Below are 24020 nucleotides of genomic sequence, written 5' to 3' on the forward strand. Positions count from 1 at the left end.
AACCCTTTTACAACCCTTGTATGCTACACGCGCTGGTGGATGGTTATTCGGCCATTCTACAAACCTATTTCAACTGCTGAGATCAACACGATCCAACAAATGTATTGCATTTTTTTAAGTATAATGATCAAATCTATTTCGAAGTCCTATAATGCACCATGAATATTTGTTTTATTTATCAATGCTGTCAGCATATCAGTTTGTACAGAGCCGAACGATAGGTTGGTTAATGAATGAAAAACTCCGTGGCCTGTAGTCCACAAACCAACTATACCGACCGAGCCACCGCCGCTTGTCGGTGAAGTTAGTGCCAAATTTTGCGGATAGAGGATATCACGCGGTCAGCGCAACGGATCCCCACGGCTGTTAATCTCGGGTTTCTAAACCGAAGCCGTTATTTCCTTGAAACAGCTCCTCAATTATCCTCACGAGGCTGAATGGACCCCGTTCCAGACACACTACTTCTCAGAAAAAAATCTTGTACTGCCGGGAATAGAACCCGACCTCTGGATCCGTAGCCAGGAAGTCTGGACCACTAGACCACAGGAGCCGTCGGTTACTGAGTAATACATTAGAAAAATATGGAAACGGTTGTGGTCTAATTTTAGATACCATCCAGGTACTTTCCTTCAGGGATTGAGAAAAACCACAAAACCCTCATTTACTACAGACGACGTCCCGGGCTACTTTCAAACCACTGGTCTATGTTACTTAAAATGTAAATTTCATTTGTTCACAAAATAAATTATATAGAGGTGTAATTTGCATACGGATGTACTTAACGAAACACATGGAAACACAGAGTCTGAATATGCAAACCTCGCGCGGAGACGGGTTCGAATATTGCGAGCTGTAGGTCGCAACGAAAAGGGAAGCCAATGCCTGGGGGTATAACCGGGCCACATTGTCCCTGGGAAATACGGGACCTTGGCCTTACAGGCTGGGGGAGTCTTGAACCTGAGATAATAAAATATGGTCATGTGTCCAGCGGGACTCGGACCCGTGAATGCGCGGGCAAGGGCCAGCAGCAATTCTAAACGACAGACACGTCCTCTCGTCGGAAAGGAAGCCCCACATCACCAAACCCGCAACGGTCTGATAGATATAAATATCTGGTCTTAAGCCCCAGACGGGTGCTTGACAAGAGACAGACTGGCCGACTGACTGTCAGTCGTAAAATAACTTTGACTCTGACTATGCAAAGAACGTGTAAAAGCAACAGCTTTGCAACAGTAGACACTGTATGTACAAGGTGTGGCAATAAAGAAACCGGATTCATGCTCTAACCCTTTATTAAAAAAAAATCAGACAGTCGAAATGTTATCCCCTTCAATGTAGTCCCCTCCCCGATCCCTACACCGCTCCATGCGAATTTTCCACTGTTGGAAGCAGTGCTGCAGGTCATCTTGTGTTATGCTCTTCAAGAGTTGCGTCGCTTTTGCTTTCACTGCATCCACGGACTCGAACCTGGTCCCTTTCAGCGCAGACTTGATTTTTGGGAAGAGAAAAAAGTCGCACGGTGCTAGGTCCGGAGAATACGGTGGATGTTCCATCACTGGAATGTTGTTTTTTGCCAAATACCTCTTCACAGATAGCGCGTTGTGTGCTGGCGCGTTGTCGTGATGAAGAACCCATGAGGCATTCTTCCACATGTCTGGTCTCCTTCGTCGCACACGTTCACGGAGGTACGTCAAAACATTTTTATAATAAACCTGATTGACAGTCTGACCTTCAGGCACCCAATCAATGTAGATTACCCCCCGGATATCGAAAAAAACAATCATCATTGCTTTGAATTTGGACTTGCTCATGCGCGCTTTCTTCTTCCTAGGGGATTTGGGGCTCTTCCAATGCATGGATTGTCGCTTAGTCTCTGGATCATATTGAAGAATCCAAGTTTCGTCACACGTAATTACGTTTTGGAAGAAATCAGGATCATTTTCAATGTTTTCAAGAGTGTCAACACAGCAATTCACTCGATGTTCCTTTTGCTGGGGGGTAAGGATTTTTGGCACCACTTTAGCACACACCTTTTTCATGCCCAGATCGTCGTGCAAAATCTGTCTAACACTTTCCTTATTGATGTTCGTAAGTTCAGAAATTGCTCGAATGCTCAGTCGACGATCTCTTCGAACAATTCTAGCGACCTTCTCCACATTCTCTGGAGTTTTCGCAGTGGGAGGACGGCCCGATTTTGGATCGTTCCCGACGTTTTTCCTACCCTCCATAAACTTCTTAAACCACTCGAAAACTTGCGTGCGAGATAGACACTGATCACCATATACTTCTGTCAACAAATTGTAAGTTTCAGTGGCAGATTTTCCAAGTTTTGTGAGGAATTTGATGTTAGCACGTTGTTCTGCATTAGCACTCAGCATTATTCCGACGGAGCTCAGAAACACGATCCGCTTCTAACAATGGTCGCGGCCAGACTAACCGATGCACGTGAATGAAACTTTGTGTGACGGTAGAGGGAAGTCCAAGGGTCAATGCCCTACCCTCCTCTTCGTCAATGACGTGGCCGGAAATGAGTCATAAAAGTAATCCGGGTTCTTTATTGCCACACCTTGTATCTATAAATAAGAAAGAAAGCAAGAAAAGTCAGACTGGATTAAGCAAAATTCAGCGAGTTTCCTATATGGAGCAGCCATAACAATCATGTGTGTCACGAATCGGGCCGACTTGGCGTGGAGAGCGTCAGACTCTTTCATCTGAGTCTGAGCTCGCAGAATGAAGAAAAAGAGGTGAAAAATACGCCTGGGAAAAATGTGTACACTAAATTAAAATAGGCCCAAACGCCACTCTTGTTGCTAATGTAGAGGACATACCGTATTTACGCATGTATAGGCCGCGTGCGTGTATAGGCCGCAGCACAATTTTCAGACAGAAATTATAGAAAAAATAATTTTCTTGGAATATTATTTCAGGAGTAGAAATTATTCCGAAATTTGGCAACGTTTAACGTTTTTTTAAATGAGGTGTGATTTCGAATATTTCGAATATAAGCCGCACCCCAGTTTTCCTCTTGAATTTTTGGCAAAAAATGTGCGGCCTATACATGCGTAAATACGGTATATTGGAATCACCCTTCACACTTCGCTCCTGGGTGCTCCAGGACTAGTTTACGAATTCGAAATTGAATTCAAGGTTTTCGTTTATAACGGCTCTTCAGAAGTTTTCAGTAATATGTGTAGGTGATAGCAACTTGAACTGAAGGGAACGGATTAAGTTAAGTTAGCGCACTGAACACGTGGGAGCACATCTAGGTCGACAGTCAAGAAATTTTCCGCCATTTAGGAAATTCGAATAAGCTGTTTATTACCGTGTACACAAAATCCTGCGCCATTGAACTCTTATCCTGAGCATGTTGAATCCAGTCCATAACTTCACATTCTGTTTCTTCAAGATTTCTTTTTACCATTAGAGAATTTTACAATGTATGTCCGCTAAAATGTAAAAAACACACACACTTTAACTGACGCAAGTAAGGAGGTTGGTCTAGAAGTAAATACAGAGAAAACTATGTATATGTTGCTGTCTCGTCACAAAATGCAGGGCAAAATCATGACATAACGATAGAAAACAGATGTTTTGAAAATGTGGCACATTTCAGATAGTTGGGAACGACGATAATAAATCAAAACCTGATTGAGGAGGAAATTAAGAGAAGATTCAACTCGGGTAATGCTTGCTACCATTCAGTCCTGAACCTTTTGTCTTCTCCCCTGTTGTCCAAAAACATCAAAATTAGAATATGGAAAACTATAATTTTGCCGGGGGTTCTGTATGGGTGTGAAACTGGGTCTCTGACATTAAGGGAGGAACATGGACTGAGGGTGTTTGAGAATTGAGCGTTGAGGAGAATATTTGGACCGAAGAGGGATGAAGTGACAACAAGTTGGAGAAAACTGCATAATGATGAGCTTCATAACTTATACTCTTCTCTAAGTATAATTACAACGATCAAATCAAGGAGGATGAGGTGAACAGGGCATGTAGCACGGATGGGGGAGAAGAGGAATGAATATAGGATATTGTGGGAAAGCCAGAAGGAAAGAGACCACTGGGAAGACCAAGGCGTAGGTGGGTGGAGAATATTAAAATCGATCTTAGAGAGATAGTATGGGATGGTATGGACTTGATTGATCTGGATCAGGATAGGGATCAGTGGAAGGCTCTTGTGAACACGGTAATGAACTTTCAGGTTCCATAAAATGCTGGGAAATTCTTGAGTAGCTTCAGATTTGGCTTCTCCTCAAGAAGGGCTCAGCTCCATAAGTATTTTTTTATTGCTAGTGGGGTGGGACTAAGTCCCTTGTACTGTGGCCACTTCTGGCCTATTGTACCAGCCCAAGGTGATAGGTGAGGGTGAGGGTGATTGTGGAGCAATTGGTGGAATGAAGATGGGCAGGGGAAACCGAAGTACTCGGAGAAAACCTGCCCCAGCGCCACTTTGTCCACCACAAATCTCACTTGACCAGACCCGGGATCGTACGCAGGCCGCCGCGGTGGGAAGCCATCGACTAACCGCTTGAGCTATGGCGCGGCCATAGTAAGTAAGTAAGTCCCGCTAAAACGTAAATCTATTGCATTTTTCATTTTTCCCCATGCATCTACATACCCCGCATGTTTCATACGCCTACATCTTCATTTACTCACCCTAACAATATTTAGATAAAGTTAAAGCTACTCCTGCAACAGGCTGTAGAATCGCAGTTGTGAGACGTGCAGGCTCCCACATTTTCTAGACAAATGGCGGTGACGTTGTCGGCCTTCACCGCCAGAAAGATTCCTGGCACTTATTTATGTTAGCGGCTGAGTCCACCCCAGGGCCAAAGTGGCCGCGTAGTCTAAGGCATGAAATGTCTTCGCCAGCTCGAAAACTCAGAGTATGGGTTCGATTCTAACTCAAGGCATGGACGTTTGCCTGTGTTTATGCTATGTTTGTGTTGTCCTGTGTACGTAGCGGCCTTGCGACGGGCTAATGCCCCGTCAAGGAGTCCTACCGTCTAAGATAAGAAACTTAAGTGAAACGAAGAGTTGCACGGATGCCCTGTGCTCCAAGTGGGAGCAACAGGTAATGGANGTGGACAGACAGACAGACAGATAGATAGATTATGCCTATGTTCATTACCTAATTTTCTCCTTTCGCCTATTACTTCCTCTCGCCTGAGTCAAAATATTAATCTCGGCTCTATTCTAAAAACACCCTCAATTCGTTTTCTTCCTTTAGTGAGTGGCACTAAGTTTCACATTCACACCATAAAATAACCGTCAAAATAATAGTTTTGCGTGTTTTAAGTTTTATGTTTTTAGATAGGAGAGGAGAAGGCAAAATGATCATAAACTCAATGGTAACCGATCTCCGTTTTAGGGATTTTCCCATTATGTGTTAACTGTATGGATTTCTTACAAATAACGTATAAAAAGGCGAAATTCTCTCTTATTCGCATATGCAGGTATGTGATTCGCTATTTAGCTAGAAACGTCTATAACTGAGTTGGTCTCATGCCTGGTACATTGACAGTAAACATTGATTTTCCAGAACTCCCTTCTCCGATTAAGCCGCACAGACCTAATGGACCTTTCATGGGCTCGACGTAACTTACTGTTTACGAAACGTTTCAATCAGGGTCCTTCGAAAAAAAACCGTGTCCTTTCATTCGGAAACAAAACAGTGAAACCGCAAGGCAACCGGATTCCTGAGGTCCACAAATATTTTCAGACTGAACTGTTGTCACGGAAGAACTACATACACGGACTGATAAGTCACGAAACGGTGGCCAAATGGGGACCTCAAGCCGAATCAAACTGGTCGAGAAAGTACTGTCACGTGTTTATGGCTGCGTGACTAATAATAACGGGGTTTGGATTGGATTCTTTTACAATCACTCTTAATCACAATCAATCGGTACATTTCACAATAACCGACTGCCTAAGACTCGCTCCACTCTCTTCTCTTCTAGTCTGTCTTCTTCTGTTCTCCCCTGGTTTCTGTCTCCTATTCCGACTGACTGACTGACTTCGTTCATAGTTACTTTACGACCGACTCACTTCTGATGAACGGCCGCTTATATAGCGTATCGGTATCCTAGAAAATGTTTGCTGAATGTTCGTTTACACGGAAACGTGTTTCGTACCCAGCTGGCTTCCAAGAACCAAATCCTTCATTTTCTTATCCAAGGAAACGTGTTCCGTAACCAGTTGGTTTCCAAGAACCTACATCCTTCATTTTCTTATCCAAGTAAACGTGTTCCGTAACCAGTTGGTTTCCAAGAACCTACATCCTTCATTTTCTTATCCAAGTAAACGTGTTCCGTAACCAGTTGGTTTCCAAGAACCTACATCCTTCATTTTCTTATCCAAGTAAACGTGTTCCGTAACCAGTTGGTTTCCAAGAACCTACATCCTTCATTTTCTTATCCAAGTAAACGTGTTCCGTAACCAGTTGGTTTCCAAGAACCTACATCCTTCATTTTCATATCCCAGGAAACGTGTTCTTAACCAGTTGGTTTCCAAGAATCAATCTCTACGGAAACGTGTTTGTCAACTCCTTTCCTAGCAATGGGTATACGGCTGGGGCCACACGAGTGCACAAAATACGTCCGTTGTAATGAACGTACTTTATGACGGATGTTGCTGAGGACACCACACAGTTGCAGAATGCGGTGCGTAATTTTTTGTCTGAAATGGAGCCAGATGAAAGCGTAGCATTCGCCTCTCTTCTTTATTTCTACGACGTTCGTTACAGCGGACGCATTTTGTGCGCTCGTGTGGCCCCCAGCCTAAATGTGACAGTAACGATGCAAGGGGGGGGGGGGTCAACTAATATCGTTAATTTCCATGCTATTTTCTCACGCGGGTATCGAGAAATTACCAGGGTTCCCTGCGATGGATAACTTAGCGTAACGTTCTCCCATTCGCTTTACAAACATCACGCTGTTCCAACATAGCAAATGTAGGAATACATGCACTGCGCAGTCTTAGGCAGCTCACACAATGACAATACAGGTTCGGGTCCTGCTCAGGACGCCTTTTTCTGTGCTATCTAAAACAGCAAAAATGTTGATAAAATGTTCTCGGGCTGTCAGTCCTGTCAGCTGTTTAAAAATTACCGACAACTGAAGGACCATCTCGGTCCCCATCAACTGGGTTTGACGATGTCATATCAGATTCTGATGATTGAAACACAGATGCTCTGTGAAACTTAAGTAATTTTTAACTAACTGATATGGATGATAGCCCCAGAAGACTGTACCATCTTTAGCCACCGTGAAAACTTCAGAACTTACATTGGTAGAGACCTCATAATAATCTGGCCTCCTCAAACATGAAGCCCTCCTAAAGCTTAGCTTAATGAAAAGTCTTAATACTGGACGAACTTTTTGTAGCAACAAATAAGGTTTAAAACATAATATTACTAGTTCAATGGTGCAGAGTCGTCTTTGAAAAGTAGATAATTACGCTTCCAGTAAGTGTGTCCCCTATTTTATGATACCCGGAAATCCACCGCTGGGTCCAGTACATGCCTTCAAACCATATTTCCCACGGCATTTTAATAACATTCGAATACTTAACACCTTTGTCTAGGGTTTCATAGGTTACATGCTCCGACCCTCTCGTTCTCCTTGCTTTAGGCTTCCTACAGTTGCGGAGCATGAATTTTTCTGAAGTGTTGGCCAGACACCGGGGCAAAGGTAGGTCGTGAAAATCTTGGCACACGAGTATACATGTATATATATTATAAAGACAGGTATGCAAATCTGAGCTAAAAATTAATGAAGTTAAGGATTAAAATGGGTAGGGAATGTAAACTAAGAAAATATAGTTAGCGACAACTAAGATTATTTTTATTATAACGCACAGTATTTCAGTTTCATGCCAAAATCATAATTCTGCAAAAACTAACTTCTTGATTACTCGCATCAGAAAAAGTTCGCCATATCTACAGTGGGCCCAAGCGTTGATTTGTGTGTTGGTTCATGCCCTCTGTTATAAAATCGTAATGTACAGAATAGCAGACGATGTCAGACATTGAAGTACACTTGAAGTCTCACAAGATTTGTGGTTTCTAGACCTACTTTACGATATGCATACTGACAGCCTGTCTTACATTAGCTTTACAAAGCCTCGTTAAAACCGGTCAGGCTGATAGCTTCAAATCCAGTAGTTAGATTTCCAAGTTAAGTGTGCAAATACATCTGAGACAGTGAAATCTGTCGTCGTTGCGTGCGGGTGTCCGCGTAGTTGTTACCCCGTTATTGAGTTGCATATCGGAATTACTGCGGGGGAGATCTGTTTGAATGAGGAGGCGGATAAGAAAATGTGTACGCTCGGTGTAGGCACACACTTATGAAGGATTTGGGCTCACAAGGTACAGAAGCCTATAAAAGACATCTGAGAATGTAAGATGAAAAGTTTGAGGAACGATTAGCTATTGCTGGACTAAACAGAAAGAATCGAGTCAGCCGAGGAAAACGAAATGCGCATGAACCGAGACTTTTAAGGCCCATTGTACTACCTTGAGATTCGAAACAGCCTATAATTCCTGCAGTTTATTTGCACCGCGTTCGAAATAACATCGTCTTGTTTTCTGAAATGTTGTTTCTTTTGGCCATTTACAAGGCCGATTTCCATCAATAATTCCATAGAGAAGAGTTTTTCTTCAGTTGCTAATGGTCGCTCAACTAATCAAGAAACTGACCACCTTTTATGAAACTTTAATTTCAATACCGTGTTCATACGCCCCCGCCATTGGTCCCTACCCCAAACCAAACTAATCTAGTCCACACCCTCTCACCCTATCAGAATAATGTACTCGTAGCTTCTCACCTAAAGGGCAGCCTCTCTCCAGATTACCCAGTTAGTGATATCCTCCCTTCAGGCTTTCAATTAAAATTCTGCATGCATTTCTCAAGTCTCGCATGCGTGTTACATGCCCCAACCGTCTCAACCCCCTTACATAGTTTAACATGCATACAAAGCAGGCAAAGACATATTTTATATTTTAATTTTTACGTTTCTACGTAACAGACGGAAAATGTCAGAGAGAAAAATACTGTTTCCATGCGTTCAAAGTAACGCAAGAATCGAGTTGCTTTCAAGTCAGGTAAATACTGAAGTGACTTCTAATTCATCTGAAGCTTGAAATAGTCTTTTCCAGCAAATCTGAAACACTATACCACTCAATTCCTTTCATGTTTCTGTCTCCAATGCAATTGAATTCAGGCCACTTCAACTAGTATAAATCTGATGTAATTAAAAAGACAGAGAAAGACGTATCAGTCTCGGATGAAGAAGAATGAAATTTGAGCAAACCGAGAGAAGGGGAACTGGAAGAATGGGGCTTCCAACTCCTTTCAGGTCACGTAAGCAAGTGCGCGGCTGTATAGTAAAAAGGGAAAGGGAAGAATCTCAAGTCAACAAACATTTCAGTTTTGCTCTACAGCCGTAATGTATGCTCGCAACTCATTTAGACCAAATATGAAGACAACAGCAAGAGACACGCCTGTGGCCTGCTAAGCAATGGCAAAACTTACTCGCGTCTCTTGGAATTACAATACGATACCTGAATAACTGATTTTACGAAGTACAGTATCTCAAAATGTGATTTTGGAAAGTGACCCCGGATAACTGTTGGGTGCATACGTGGAGTGTTCATTCGTTCTTTATATGGTGTGCATAAACTGAATGCATAATGGAAACATCACGTCTGTCCGTTCATCACACCACTGGGCGAAGCTAACGAATGACCCTTGGCTCTATCAATGAAGCAAGCAGTCATGCAAATTATAAGCTCGATTTCCTTGTGATTACTCAGTTCCGAGAGTATGAGCAGAGACCGAGGAAGTGAAGGAGATTTTAGTCTTGAACGACTGCTGACAACAGCGTAAAACTTGAGACAACTCGTGTTCCATTACATCATGGAATGTACATTCGTCTACAAGACCAACATATACAGGTTGTCCCAGGAGGAATGTGCCAGACTTCGGGAGGGTGTTCCTTATGTTAAAGTATGCCGATATAACCCAAAACACCTATGTCCAAAGTTGAACGGTTACGGAGATAATGGCCAGAGAAGTGTGAAAATTTGACCGGTGTTACACACTTGTTGATTATAAAATACATATTAAAACAGGCAGGAATATGTGGTTTCTGTAATGTTAATAATGTACGTAACATCAAACTAACTTGTGAGTAACATGAAGCCATTAAATTGAACTACAAAAAACTCGCACGCCATGTCAAAGTTGTCGCTAAGAGTTCCAAGCACTATACATGACACATGACTGGCAAGCGCTGACGTAACATTGATGACTGCGCGTTCTGGTATGCGAGTGTATGGGGCTAACGTGAGCTGCCATCACCACACTCAAGGGCAAACGTAGATAAGACATGCCAGCTGACAGGTACCGTGCGTGGACTCGCCAGAAGACCACACTTTTCTCGGGCCATTATCTTCGTAACCGTTCAACTTTGGACATAGGTGTTTTGGGTTATATCGGCATACTATAACATAAGGAACACCTTCCCGAAGTTTGGCACATTCCTCCTGGGACACCCTGTATTTACATAAACTACTCCAATGTAAGATACAACGTAAGATTTAACGGAGATCGTAGGTAGGCCTACAAACAAACAAAACAAACTCCGTGGTCTGTAGTCCGCAAGCGAACTAGACCGCCTCTGTGGTCTAATGGTGGGAGTTCCTGCCTACAGATCCAGAGGTCCCGGTTCGATTACCGGCGCTACCACATTTTCTGAGAGGTAGTGGGTCTGGAACGAGGTCCACTCAGCCTCGTGAGGATAACTGAGGAGCTATTTCAAGGAAATAGAGGTTCCGGTCTAGAAAATCGAGATTATCGGCCGTGGGGATCAGTTGAGCTGACCACACGATACCCTCTATCCGCTAAAGTTGGCACTAACTTCGCCGACAAGTGGCGGTCGCTAGGTCGGTCGGTCGGTCGGTCGGTCGGTCGGAGGGTCCGCCTACTGAGCAGAAAGAATAATATGGATTTTCGCACAAAAATGTTCTCTTCATATGCTTCTTACTTAAAATACATATGCGTGGTCATATAAGGCTCGCGTACACGACGTCAGCAGAGAAAGAAAGGCGTACTTAGTATAAGAGCTGGGATAGCTCAGTCGATATAGCGTCGAGCCAGAGGCTGGACCGCAGGTCTTCAATTCCTGGGAGGGGGCAAGACTTTTCTCTTTTTCATAGTGTCCAGACCGGCTCTGGGGCCCCTATCCAGTTGGTACTGGGGACTCTTCCCCCGGGGTAAAGAGGCTGGAGCGTGATGATTAAGAACGGTGGAGCTATGCCTCCACTCCTCAATATGTCTTCATGGCGTAGTGTTTACGTAATTACGCTCAGGGACAAATTTACCTTTTGTTTAGTACAAGATGTATCATTCGGAGGTGGTTCAGAATAAATAATTATAAATCCGTAATAATTTGTCGATAAAAATAAAATTTGACAGCAGAGAATACTTCGCAACACGGACCTGATGCCTACCTACCAGTGCACCCGGTTCCCGCCATTTTTTAAGTGTGTGATTCCACGTGATATGTGGCGGAATGATCTGTGCGACCGAACAGCTTTTTTTTTTTCCTCCCGCGCGATTTTACTGGCTCACTGGATCGCTGAAACAACGTCAGGCAGTTCTCAGAAACCGTTTCAGTACTGTAGCACAAGAAAGAGCGTTATCCAGAAGATGGTCCGAAAGCTGAGGCTAAAGGGACCTTGCAGGGAGGTCGGCTTGCGAAGGGCGGAAAATCGGCACATGTTGTGCGACGGCGGTTCCTGGCTTTGCCTCAGTCACTCGTCGCGCAGACTGTCGCGAAAACCTTTGCTTGTCATGGCCATCGTGTCAAACAGCGGCAAAAAAAGGAAGGATTCGCCGGTACCATGTTACTGTTTTCCAGGCGCTTCAGCATCGTGATATGCAGAAAATAGCGGCTACTGCCAGTGACTTCAAATATTAGTTGCCAAAAAACCCCAACGTCTTGGTATGACATGGTTTTGTATAGAGAAAAACCTTGATTTCTCTTGCCAGGATATGTCAACTTGTTCCACTCGAGAGGAGTCCCACCATCCACAAAAGGTGTGCTCTGCCATTTATCCACATAATTGGCTCAATAGTCTTCCAAACGACCATCAACACTGATGTCTACTTGGGCATTTTCCAAGCGTTATGAATCAATTGGAAGACCGGTAGATGGCACTCGATTACTTTCCATACGATGAGATGTGTCAGACATCTGAAGTGGCTTTGAAAGAAATTAAAAGTTTTTTTGTGGATGGAATTACCTCGAAAGAGCTTCGGCAGCTCCGGTTTCCAGATATGCCTCCGCCGGTCTTTTTTTTTTTTTGTAGCTGTCTACTGGAGGCCATGATGCCTAAAAACAAACCTACCATCATTGACAACCTCAAAAGTAAAATAACCAACGAAACTGCTGCAACATTCGCGGACGTGAAGTGTTCTGACGATCTTTATCGTCAGGCGAACGGAAACCAATTTCAACATCTTCTGTAACCCAATTATGCCCACATGTACTAGGGTATGTACTCCTGAAGTTTCGTTTTCATTGGTGTGTTACTGCGCGTTTTATAATTATCAATTCGAAGCCTACTACGAGTTAATCACTTTGTATAAGCATACTTGATACGGTTCGAGAGACCGAACCTTTCTTGTTTCAAACCTTTCCACAAGTTACAAAGCTCTGGAATTATTTGGCTGGATATGACAGAACTTGGAAGAAGAGAGAAACATATCTTTTTGCACAACAAAAAATAATACTAATTCATTATTATTATTATTAATAATTTGTATATCGCATCGTCGACTTCGTGCCCAGTTTTACTACGCAACATCTCTAGTTAAACTGTATTCCTTATCATCAGTGAATGAGCGATACTTCAATCGGTATAGCAACGGGCTACGCGCTGGACGGCCGGGGTTCCATTTCCTGCAAGGGCAAGAGATTTTTTCCACAGCTTCCTGACTGACTCTGGGACCCACCCAGCCTCCTAACTTATGGGCACCTAGAGCTCTTTCGCCGAGGGTAAAGTGCCTGGGACATGAAACTGACCACTCAACACCATATAGTGCCGAAGTCAGTGGTGTAGCTATACCTCTACTTCCCCATACCTTGCCGGCGTAAGAGCGTTAGTTTACAACACATGTTTACGACAATTGCAGCTGTATAGCTGAGATCAGCACTGAATGAACAATACACAACACACAGCAAAAGCTTACATAACAACTGAATAATGCGAACGCATTACAATAAGCAACTTGAACATAATTACCGACATTTCAATAAAAGCTGAGATTGTCTCCACACAACAAAAGTATCATGTGAGACTCCTTTGGTATTTTAATAAATATGCAATGGGATGCCAGTCTGAGAGCAGTCAATGGCACGAGATAAAGAGCAGGCAGTGTGAATAACCAAAGTATATCCAGAATAGAGATCGCTTCCGAAATATCATCGGGAAAGGCAAGGTAAAACGCTCTTCGTACTTAATCATGTAATCAAGCACTGTACCATGAAGGCGTATGGAAGAATGGAGGTATAACTCCGCCATTTTTGACCTCGGCACTATGTGAATGCGAGTGGTTAGCAGCACGCCTCTGCCTCTTTACCCCCGGGGAAAGACCCCCTGCTACGCTTTGAATAGGCGGCTGGGTTGATCCCAAAGCCCTAGACACTCTGGAGAAGACGAAAATAACATGCCCCTGCCGAGATTCGAACAGCGGTCGTCCAGCCCGTAGCTTAGTCGCTATACCGACTGAGCTGACCCGGTGGTACTAAACAAAATATTTTGTTGCCATTAATGGTTCTGAAAATTACACTTACCTCGTCATGTTTCGGATGAATGTGGCTGCAGTGCCTATGAACAAACATTCCATTCACAGAAATCACATATAGCACCAAGAAGAAACACCAGTTCTTCCACTTCACTTTCGCTGCCATGTTTGATTACGGAACTACATTGACGCACACACGCCGCTTCCGAGCAACCTAACCTCGATCCTCGGAGACCGACCGACTACTAACGAGTCGAACTAGTCCGAACTAGTCGAACTCCCACTCTCTTTCGCTTTTATCTGTGGCATGAATAGGAGCTGTCTCATGTTGGCTATTCTGTCCCGTTAGAGGCTCTTGCAGACTCTGAGTAGTGGTACTTCTGAACTTTGAGCGGGAAAACAGTGTCTCGATCGTTCCGATAAATCCATGGAAGTCCAAGCATAATAGGAGGAGGAAAAGAAATCTCTTCTTAGAAATGAAAAGGAAGCTGGTATATGAGACAGTAAATGAAGTGCCATGTAAGAGTGAAAATTCGTCCGTGCCTTATGTTGAAAATTATCAGATAGACTATGAACCTCTACATTTTTTAAGATGTCATTCAAGAAAAAATGACCCAGCAGATATTCAGACTCAGGTAAAAAACAGCAGTATGTGATAAACATTTTATAAAAGATATCATTTTGTACATTTACATTATATATATATATATCATAAAGTGGAGTATTAAAATAGTGGAATTCGCATGCAAAATATTGTACACTTAAGGACTGACATTGTAGTAGGCCTTCAGAAAGTATTCAAAACCAGCATGCCTCTTTACTGTCGATTATATTTCGATTTCAATACATTACTTAACTTCGGAAGTGTTATAATGAGACAAATATCTTTCTGAAATGAAACAAATAGGTAACTTTTCTCCTGAGAGAAGATGGAAAGCAGTGGGCTCCATATTGTAACTTGAAAAGCCAGCTATTCTCACGTAAATGCTCTACTTAATTAAGTAAGGAAAGACTTGGTGTCCAGTATGATGTATTAATATAACTCAGAAATTAAGAACAAGCTGAAAGCCAATAAATGCACTATAAATGTATTACTATCATAACACTGTGAAAATGGATTTTCTTACTTACTTACTTACTTAACATTTTTAACATTTTTTAACATTTATTCAGCATTCCATAAATCCTTACATGGTTTTTTCAAAACACCACGGATATAGAAGTAGTCAACATGAGTAAGCATAATTACATACTGCATCACATTTGTGCAATGTCATAACAGTAGCCATATATAAATATTTACAAAAACATGAATACATGAATACTCATGGAGCTGAGCCCTTCTGGAGGAGCCGCCAATTCTGCAGCTACTCAAGAATTTCCCAGCATTTTATGGAACCCGAAGGTTCATTACCGTGTTCACAAGAGCCCTCCACTGGTCCCTATCTTGAGCCAGATATATCCAATCCATACCATCCTATCCTGTCTCTCTAAGATCCATTCTAATATTGTCCACCCACCTACGCCTTGGTCTTCCTTCTGGCTTTCCCACCAATATCCTATATGCATTCCTCGTCTCTCCCATTCATGCTACAAGACCTGCCCACCTCATCCTCCTTGACTTGATCATTCTAAGTATACTTGGAGAAGAGTACAAGTTATGAAGCTCCTCATTATGCAGTTTTCTCCAACCTCCTGTAACTTTATCTCTCTTCGGTCCAAATATTCTCGTCAACACCCTGTTCTCAGACACCCTCAGTCTGTGTTCCTCCCTTAATGTCAGAGACTAAGTTTCACACACATACAGAACCACAGGCAAAATTATTGTTTTGTATATTCTAATTTTTATGTTTTTGGACAACAGACGAGAATACAAAAGGTTCTAGACTGAATGGTAGCAAGCATTACCTGAGTTCAGTCGCCTCTTAATTTCCTCCTGAATCAGGTTTCGATCTGTTATCGTTGTTCCCGAATATCTGAACTGTGCCACATTTTCTAAACACCTGTTTCCTATCTTTATGTCATGATTTTGCCCTGCATTCTGGTGACGAGACAGCAACATATACTTAGTTTTCTCTGTGTTTACTTCTAGAGCAACCTCTTTATTTGCATCAATTAAAGTCTGTATGTTTTTCTTTATGGTATCTACATTATCACCCAGTAGATTCACATCATTGGTGTAGACCAACAGCTGATGTGTTCCATTTAATTTCAGTCCCACCTGGTTTCCTTGGACCTTCCTAATTGCATATTTATTCATGCCCATTGGAACTGTGACATGTTTGCCGTTTGTGCATTACACTGTAAGCTTACCAACTTCCAGAATCTATTCTTTGTGCACCAAGTTTTGGTCTGTATGTGAATGGCCATAACAGCCTCACTTTGTTTCATCTCCCTTAGGTTTGGCAGTGTGCCTTTGAACCAAACAGAGATGACCAAAAGAAAACCACAAATGTAGTTGCAACATGTGGAGGAAATAGCATTTGTTTGATCAATGTAAAAACAGGAGAGGTGACAGGGAAATTTAGTTCAAAGGATTTAAGGTGTGTTATAAATTATGAATGTCTACATTTCAGAGTAAGTCAAAAGTAACATAATTGAATAAGGTCACAATCCATTTTGCAGTATGGCTAGATTCAGTCAACTTTGATCATCTGTCAGCTTATGGTACAACACTTTGCTAGCTGGCCTCCCGAGACAGTTCACCTTAACCAGAGATGATCCATTTATTCTGTGTAACTTTTTATCCTCTATGAATGCAGTAGACATTTCAAGACTGTAACTTGAAGAATACCAAGTATTTTCATTTCTTTCAAGGGAGATGTTCTACTCCATAGCCTGGACAACGCTGTTTGTTGAGCTGGCTGATCCCCCACAGATGAACATCCTAGCTGCTGCCGGAGCAAGAGGAACATTACATCTGATCCATCCTGAGGGTGGCGTGGCTTTTTTTGAGTGCCAAATTATCAGATCGAAGACAGTGACTGTAAGCAGTTTGCTGTTTCATCCTAAACAGTGCAGCATATTGTTCTGTAAGTCTTACTTCTTGGCCTTAAAGACGGCTATTTTTGTTACCAGCTCCGGCAGAGGTCAGGATAATGGTATAAATGTTTTACAACCTAGTTATGCATACATTTTACTGCATTATATCAAATAAAAGATATAGGGAAAGGTGCCCCACGGATTAAGCAGCATATGAAAGTGTATAGGGACCATGCAGATACAACTTCACAAATTCTTAATCCTTGTGTGATATGGAGGTAAGTTGGTCATTTTTGTGCTCAGGATGGGAAGATACCTCACTACCAGTTGAACCAGAATCTCGTGGCAAAGAGAAAAGTCCATGTTCTAGCTGGAATTGAACTCTGTACACATAGCCCTTAGCCACTTTACTGACTGAGCTATCCCAATTCAGACAATTACAAATTGTAGGAAATACTAAACTTAAATATGCATATAGCTGAATCCACAAATTAATTCAGAGATTGCTAACAGTGCTGGTATTATAAACCGACACTTATTTACATGTGTGAATTCATCTGTGAGACAGAAATTGCCTATACATATGACAGTCTGAATTTTAGCTTGGTTTTAGATCGCTGTATTGCATTATATGGGATAAGGGATCTATAACAGTAAAATGGAAATGATAGTAGAATAAGCAGTCATTGTCTTTGACAGCTCTGTCCCAGTGTTCTACTGGAGGAAATCTATTACATTCTGGACTGCTGATGCTTCAGCCAAGATATTGGCCTGTTACATCCAGAGTTTGTTTTACCACAGCTAACCTGTATAGTACAAGGGCTATTCAGAAAGTGACCTTCATTTATTTTAGGCAAATAATGTAGGAGCAGGGGAGAGCTTGTGGATGCGAAGTAGTGTCACATGACTCATTGCCTTGTAAACCATTCACATAACTGGTCACCTAGTGTTTGTGCACCTCTGCAGTGTTATGTGTCCTGCAACTGATAATCCCATCAGCCTTGAACTTTGCACTGTTATCTGCTTTCTTCATGTTAAAAACAGTGCTGTGGAAATCTATCATGAATTATGCATGGTTTACGGCCAAACTGTAATGAGTGAAGGAAGTGTAAAACAATGGTGTAGCATGTTCAAAAATGTGGGAACAAATAAATGTTCACGATGAAGAGCGCAGTGGTTGGTCATCTGTAGCAAGTGATGGATGCTACTGTTCAAAGTACAGATATTATGTTTCTGGACATTATGCATCATCTTGTTTTTATCTAAAACACCACAACAATATGTGTCCACATACGGCTGCTCGCCCTTGATCTCTGCTAGAGCATTTCAACTGGGAATTGTTTGACCACCCTCCTTACACCCCTGATCTTGCTCCGAGCAACTGCCACCTGTTTACCTACCTGAAGAACTGGTTGAGAACACACCATTTCAACAATAATGAGGAGTTGATGGAAGGTGTCAACATGTGGCTGAGCCCACAGGTATACAAAAACTTATTCCCTGATACGACAAGTACCTCAGTTCCACCGATGACTACAATGAGAAGTAGCTTATGTATGTGTACGTTTTTTTTTTCGTTGGGTGTTTTGTTAACAGCTCACTGGAGGTTACTTTCAAAATAGCTCTCGTACATGGGGGTGGCCACACTTTTAATCTTCATTCACTCATTCATCTGTAATATGTCAAGACGACAGGTCCACAGTCTCTTCCAAAACAGTTCCTCCACTTGATACGATCTAGAGCTCTCTCCTTCAAATGAAAATATCCTCTTCTGTCCCCAAGGTCATCCAGCATCTTCTTATGTCTTCTAGTCACTTCTATCCGCCCCTCTATCTTTCCTTCAATAACTTCTTTTAGAAGGCAGTTACCGCGTAAGATATGACCAATCCAATTAGCCTTCCGTTTTCTTATTTCGTGTAGGATATTCCTCTGCTCACTGACTCTAATTAACACTTCTTCATTTCTCACATAATCGGTCCAACTGATCTTCTCCATCCTTCTCCAACACCACATTTCGAAACTTTCCAGATGTTTCTGATCTACTGCCCTAAGTGTCCATGTTTCAGCCCCATACAGAGCTATGCTCCAAATGTAGCATTTCACTGTTTCTTTCTCAAATTTAAGTGCAATTTGCTGGTAAAAAGGTTCTTCTTCTTGCTAAATGCAGCTTTTGCCATGGCAATCCTAGATTTAATTTCACCTGTACACCTTCCATCATCTCTTAACAAGCTACCCAAATATAAAACATTTCACATTCTCCTGTTGTTTTTGGTGTATCTTTATTGTGACTGGGGTTGGTTGTCTCGAAATTTGTCTCTCTCTTCGTCTGATGCCTACCCTTTGACCTGTCCAGCAAGGGAGGCCCTGCCAGTAGCTACACTACCGCTGGTATAGCTCTCAGGGTCCTTGGCATACTCAAACCCCCTCACCAGGATAAGGTTGAACCACCAATGAGGGGGCTTTTAATCTTATATAATTACAATTCTCTGTTTATTTTGAACTAGATGTCTTCATATTTTCTTATTTGTGAGGTACCTGGTTTGGCTCTCAGATATGTCACTCACTAATGTCACACAGGTTTTCCATTAATTTCACGAGTCTCTCCAAATGAATTCTGGGATAGTACTTCCAGGTAAGCTATGACAGTCTTTTCATATCCTTACCTATTCCTCATTTATGAACCTCATTTGAAACCGTATCATTAAATAACCTATCAGTTAATCCAGGGCAAGTGTTTAGATACAAGTTATGTTCTGTGGTTGTGGCTTCAGGTGCTCTGAGTGATGGACAAGTGATGGGATGGGACATTGGTTCTCCCTCTCCTCCAGATTATAACATGAAGCTTAATTGTCTGCTGACATTAGAAGCAAGGTTGGAAATATTTAACCTTGTTTATTCACTGCAAGGGAATATTCTTATGGCAGCTTGTAGCATTGGTGTATGTGGATGGATTGTGACGCAGGAAGCATTACAGAAGAAGAGTGACAGGTAAGATAAACTGATACACTGTCTCCTTGATGTATATATTAACTCTTAAGATCACATGCAAATGCTCTACCTTAAAATTCTTTGCTGTCATCCCAAGCTTCCAGAATCCTAATCTCCAATTTAATTCTTATTTGTAAGTTTTGAGGTTTTCACGGCGATGACAATGAAGAAAGTCGTCTTCTGGGTTTAGGCACCGTGTATTCTTCGTTTTGGCCGACGTTTCGGAGGAACGTAGCGCCTCCATCTTCAGAGCAGTTGAATGGCTTGGAATGTGGAGAGCAGTAGCTGTGAGTGATAGGATGTGAAAGGTGCTGCTTATATACGAAGTAGGCAGGGGGGGTGGTTAGGGAGAACGGACCAATGGGAGCAGTGGGGAGTGATTAAGACCATATATGGTGTTGTGTCGATTAAGGGAGGGGGGAGAATCGCCCAGAGAATCCAGGAACCTTGAGGTCAATAGCACTAGGAAGTGCTGTAGACAAGAAGAACCGGTAGGTTGGGGACAGGCTATTGACGTCAATGACATGACGAAGNTACTTTGTATATAAGCAGCACCTTTCACATCCTATCACCACAGCTACTGCTCTCCGCATTCCAAGCCATTCAACTGCTCTGAAGATGGAGGCGCTACGTTCCTCCGAAACGTCGGCCAAAACGAAGAATACACGGTGCCTAAACCCAGAAGACGACTTTCTTAATTCTTATTTGTTCAGTATTGATATACTTGTAACCCTTAATGGATTCCTACAGTTTTGTCACTAATCTGCCTAGCCTTTGGCTGTTTCATGAGGTGAAGGGATCCATTTCTAAGGTTGGAGCAGAGTACCATGAAGCAAATTACACTGCTTTCTGTGCTATTAAACGAGGAAAAGGGGAACAGAGTGACTTCTGTACTTTTTGAGAATATTGAAAACATTGAAGTAATCTATACAATTGTAGATCTAGGATAAGTACTTATCAAGAATTGGATCATTGAAAATAAATACATTCTTTGGCATAGGTTAAATATCATTGATTCATGCTGTGTTATTATTTAATTTCATATTTATTCATAATGAAACTGACCATCTAACACTAAATCACTTCCCAGGTATACTTGGATTCTTAAAGAATCTTTAAGAATCCAAACATATCATGGAAGCAGTTCAGGTATTCATTAGATAATTTAATTCCATATAAATATTAAATTTAATATTAAAGAACTAAAGAGCTGTGATAGTGCAGTCAGTATAGTAACTGGGTACAGGCTGGACAGCTGAGAGGTCAGAGTTTCAGTACTGGTGGAGGCATGACTTTTCTCCTCTCCACATCCACACTTGTTCTGGGGCCCACCCCACCTCTTGTCCAATGGGTACTGAGGGCTCTCAACACTGGGATAAAGAGACCAGGGCATGAAGGTGACCACTCACCTTGAACTAAGTTAAAAAAGATAAAAGGTAAAGCCATCCTTGTAACAGGCCATGAAAGCCCATAGGGTTGTGAGATGTTGAGGCTCCCACATTTTCTCTAGACGGTCGGCTCACAAATGGCGGTAAAGTTGTCAGCCTTATGTGCTGGCCACCCTTTACCTCTCCAGGAACTCCTTGTACTCATTTCTGTTAAGAGGCTGAGTTGACCCCAGGGCCATATTGCAGCTGGAAGGATTAGGTAAATTGATAAAAATCCACCTCATTGGGACTTTAACCCACAACCTTCCAGCTTGTAGCATAGTGCCTCAACCAGCTATGCTACCATGTGCCCCCTCCTCCAACTGGTGCTGGGGTAAAGAATACATGGATCTATGCATCCCCTCCCCAAAATTTCTTCATGGTATAGTGCTTAATTAGTTGGGCACATGACATCTATACCTTTTATAAGTAAAAACTTATAAGTCCCACTAATGACACAAGGAAAACAAGATAAGTAATTTGAAATTAATGATAGTTCTAAAAACTAGTATTGTAAACATAAAACATAAAGTCAAACAGTATATTTATGTGATGTTGTTCTCCTGTAGTCTGCCAATACTGAAATTCCAATTTCCACGGAAACATATTCAGAACACAAGTGAACCCCAACTGGTTGATTCTCTGGTACTTCTGGGGGACGGTATGGTAGGTACCAAGTGCGCTCTTCATGGTGTCATATACGTGTGGGACCTGATGGCAACACTTGCTGCAAATGGAGAGGAGCAACAGCTCACAGTAACACCAATCCGTGTCTTGACCTGGAGTAATACTGATAATTACTTCATGAATATGGGGTGTCATCCAGGTGAGATCACTTCTAATTTATTGCTGCTGGTATTATCTTTGCAATTTGTAACACACACACACACACATGATAAAACTGGTTCACTTACAGGAGTGTTCATTAACTTATCTAGCCAAGCAAGAAATTCTGCCATGAAAAGGCAGCACATGATAAGGGTGGGATTAAATGCCCTGATATAGGCCATGATTCTAAGTCAGGTAGTTGAAGAGAAATGATCTCCACATAAGGCATTCTTTTTACTTTGTAAAAGACACCCATGTTGTCAGTGAACAAGTGTATAATAATATCGTGTGACTTCAGTCATGTGGTTATTTATGACTGTCAACATATTACAAAAATGTAATTAATTTTGGTATCTACATTTCCTCCATATCAAATTGTTTACAACTCCCCCCCCCCATGCAGGCAAATGCTAATAACATCTGCACTTGATATAGCATTGATAAATAATCACTGAACAAAATCAAAGAGAACAAATCATCTGTGTGAGAGCGAAACATAGTGACTCATAGGAGCCCTCCACTGGCACTCATATTTGCTAATATTTAGTGGCAGGCCTACTTGTTTGTGGAGATGACCGAGGAGCTCTGTGGCTGTATAACCTCAAGGAAGCAATGCAGGTGAAAGAACAGACACATGAAGTGCAGCCTTTGACTATTCTGGACTGGCCAGACATCACAGACATGAATCTTGACCGCAATCGGAAACTACGTCTTGATGTGTATGACATTGTTGTGGACAGTGTGGCAGTTAGCTGTACTGGGAAATATCTGGTGGCTGTCACCAGTAACAACATGGTCTGTATTTGGAAAAAAATGAAAAGTTGGAAGAAATAAAAGCATCTTGCAGAAAACCTGTGGTTATACCTTCTCTTTTGCATGCACATTTCACAGTATGCAAGAACCTCATTAAATTCTGCAGGCCAGTCTGTAAGAACTGCACCTCAAATAAATGGATTAAATTTGATATTTAGTATGTGGTTTACCTGGTGTGTGCATCTAGGATGCTAGAATACTAGCTGTACGCATACACCTGGTAAGCAACAACATAGCTTCGCAAGCTGGGTGATGGGTCTACAGCCAAAGGGACATCATGGCACCCCCTGTGAGGGAGTTTTTAGCTAGTAAACAAATAACTGTGCTGAAACACCCTCCCTGTTCACCAGATCTAACCCCCAGTGACTATTTTCTTTTCCAAAATGTAAAGGAAATATTGAAAGGAAGGTATTATGATGACATTGATGACATCAGGAGTAATACAATGGCAGCTCTGAAGGCCATTCCACAAAATCAGTTCCAAAATTGTTATGAAGGGTGGACTAGGCGCTGGCATTGGTGCATAGCTTCCCAAGGGGAGTACTTTGAAGGTGACCACAGAGATATTCAGCAGTGAGGAATGTAGCACTTCTACCATGATGAGTTCATGAACTTTATTGTCAGACCACATATACATACTCTAGTTACACATCATATTTAGTCACACATAAATAAGAAACCTAAAATATTAGTGTTTCTCTTATGCTGCAGTGCTGAACCAGCCATTACCCATGGCTGGAGGGAAATACTGGATTCTCAGATAAGTGGGGGAAACTTTAATTTATGTGGACCTCTGCAAAGGCCTGAAGGGCCAGAATCTCTTGTTCATGTAACAACAGATTTCTTGTGATTACCAACTTAAGTCATCTAACCCACTTACTGGGCATAAAATTAAGCTTCTTTGCTTTACACATTATTGTGAAATGAGACAGGAGTTGATAAGCCGATTTATTTTAAAACATCACTCATTAAAGTAAGACCTTAAAAAGAAAATGCCTTTCATTTTTCTGCCATACCAGTGAAGTGTTTATGATTTAGAAGATACTTGTATTATGCTTGCTAAACACCTTTAGCAGCTTTCATGCCAAGGACAGAGCCAATTTAATAAGCTCACTATCAATGTATAAACTGTAGGATGAAAATCACATTAAGGAATTTTTAAATA

General features: G+C 41.9%; 2 protein-coding genes across 3 annotated transcripts in view; one reads left to right on the forward strand and one right to left on the reverse strand.

Annotated features, from left to right (window-relative positions):
• Positions 1-14083, reverse strand: part of LOC111865584 (leishmanolysin-like peptidase) — a 162736-nt gene extending 148653 nt beyond the window's left edge. Inside the window, exon 1 of the mRNA XM_023853743.2 lies at positions 13867-14083. Within this exon, the coding sequence (XP_023709511.1) occupies positions 13867-13983 (117 nt within the window). The 5' untranslated portion in view covers positions 13984-14083. The remainder of the gene's footprint in view (positions 1-13866) is intronic.
• A 93-nt stretch (positions 14084-14176) lies between these two features.
• On the forward strand, positions 14177-22986 carry LOC111865583 (leucine-rich repeat and WD repeat-containing protein 1). Of its 2 annotated transcripts, XM_023853741.2 has the most exons (6): positions 14177-14452; positions 16218-16360; positions 16635-16849; positions 19571-19787; positions 21784-22040; positions 22590-22986. In XM_023853741.2, exons 1-6 carry the CDS (start codon positions 14294-14296, stop codon positions 22874-22876), a joined length of 1278 nt encoding a protein of 425 aa, XP_023709509.1. In that variant the 5' UTR covers positions 14177-14293; the 3' UTR covers positions 22877-22986. The 2 variants fall into 2 exon arrangements, with proteins under 2 accessions (XP_023709509.1, XP_023709510.1); XM_023853742.2 differs by lacking the exon at positions 16218-16360 and having other exon boundaries at positions 14328-14452; positions 22590-22985.
• The last annotated feature ends 1034 nt before the right edge of the window (positions 22987-24020 follow it).

This window comes from Cryptotermes secundus, unplaced genomic scaffold, assembly GCF_002891405.2.
Source record: "Cryptotermes secundus unplaced genomic scaffold, Csec_1.0 scaffold1132, whole genome shotgun sequence".
In the NCBI taxonomy this organism is placed as follows: domain Eukaryota; kingdom Metazoa; phylum Arthropoda; class Insecta; order Blattodea; family Kalotermitidae; genus Cryptotermes; species Cryptotermes secundus.

Excerpts from the sequence above, each read along its gene's own strand:
- LOC111865583 (XM_023853741.2), top strand. The coding sequence starts at position 14,294 with ATGAAAAGGAAGCTGGTATATGAGACAGTAAATGAAGTGCCATGTAAG. Across the intron at positions 16,361-16,634 it reads TTTAGTTCAAAGGATTTAAG|GGAGATGTTCTACTCCATAG; the intron begins GTGTGTTATAAA and ends ATTTCTTTCAAG. Across the intron at positions 16,850-19,570 it reads ACAGTGCAGCATATTGTTCT|GTGCTCTGAGTGATGGACAA; the intron begins GTAAGTCTTACT and ends TTGTGGCTTCAG.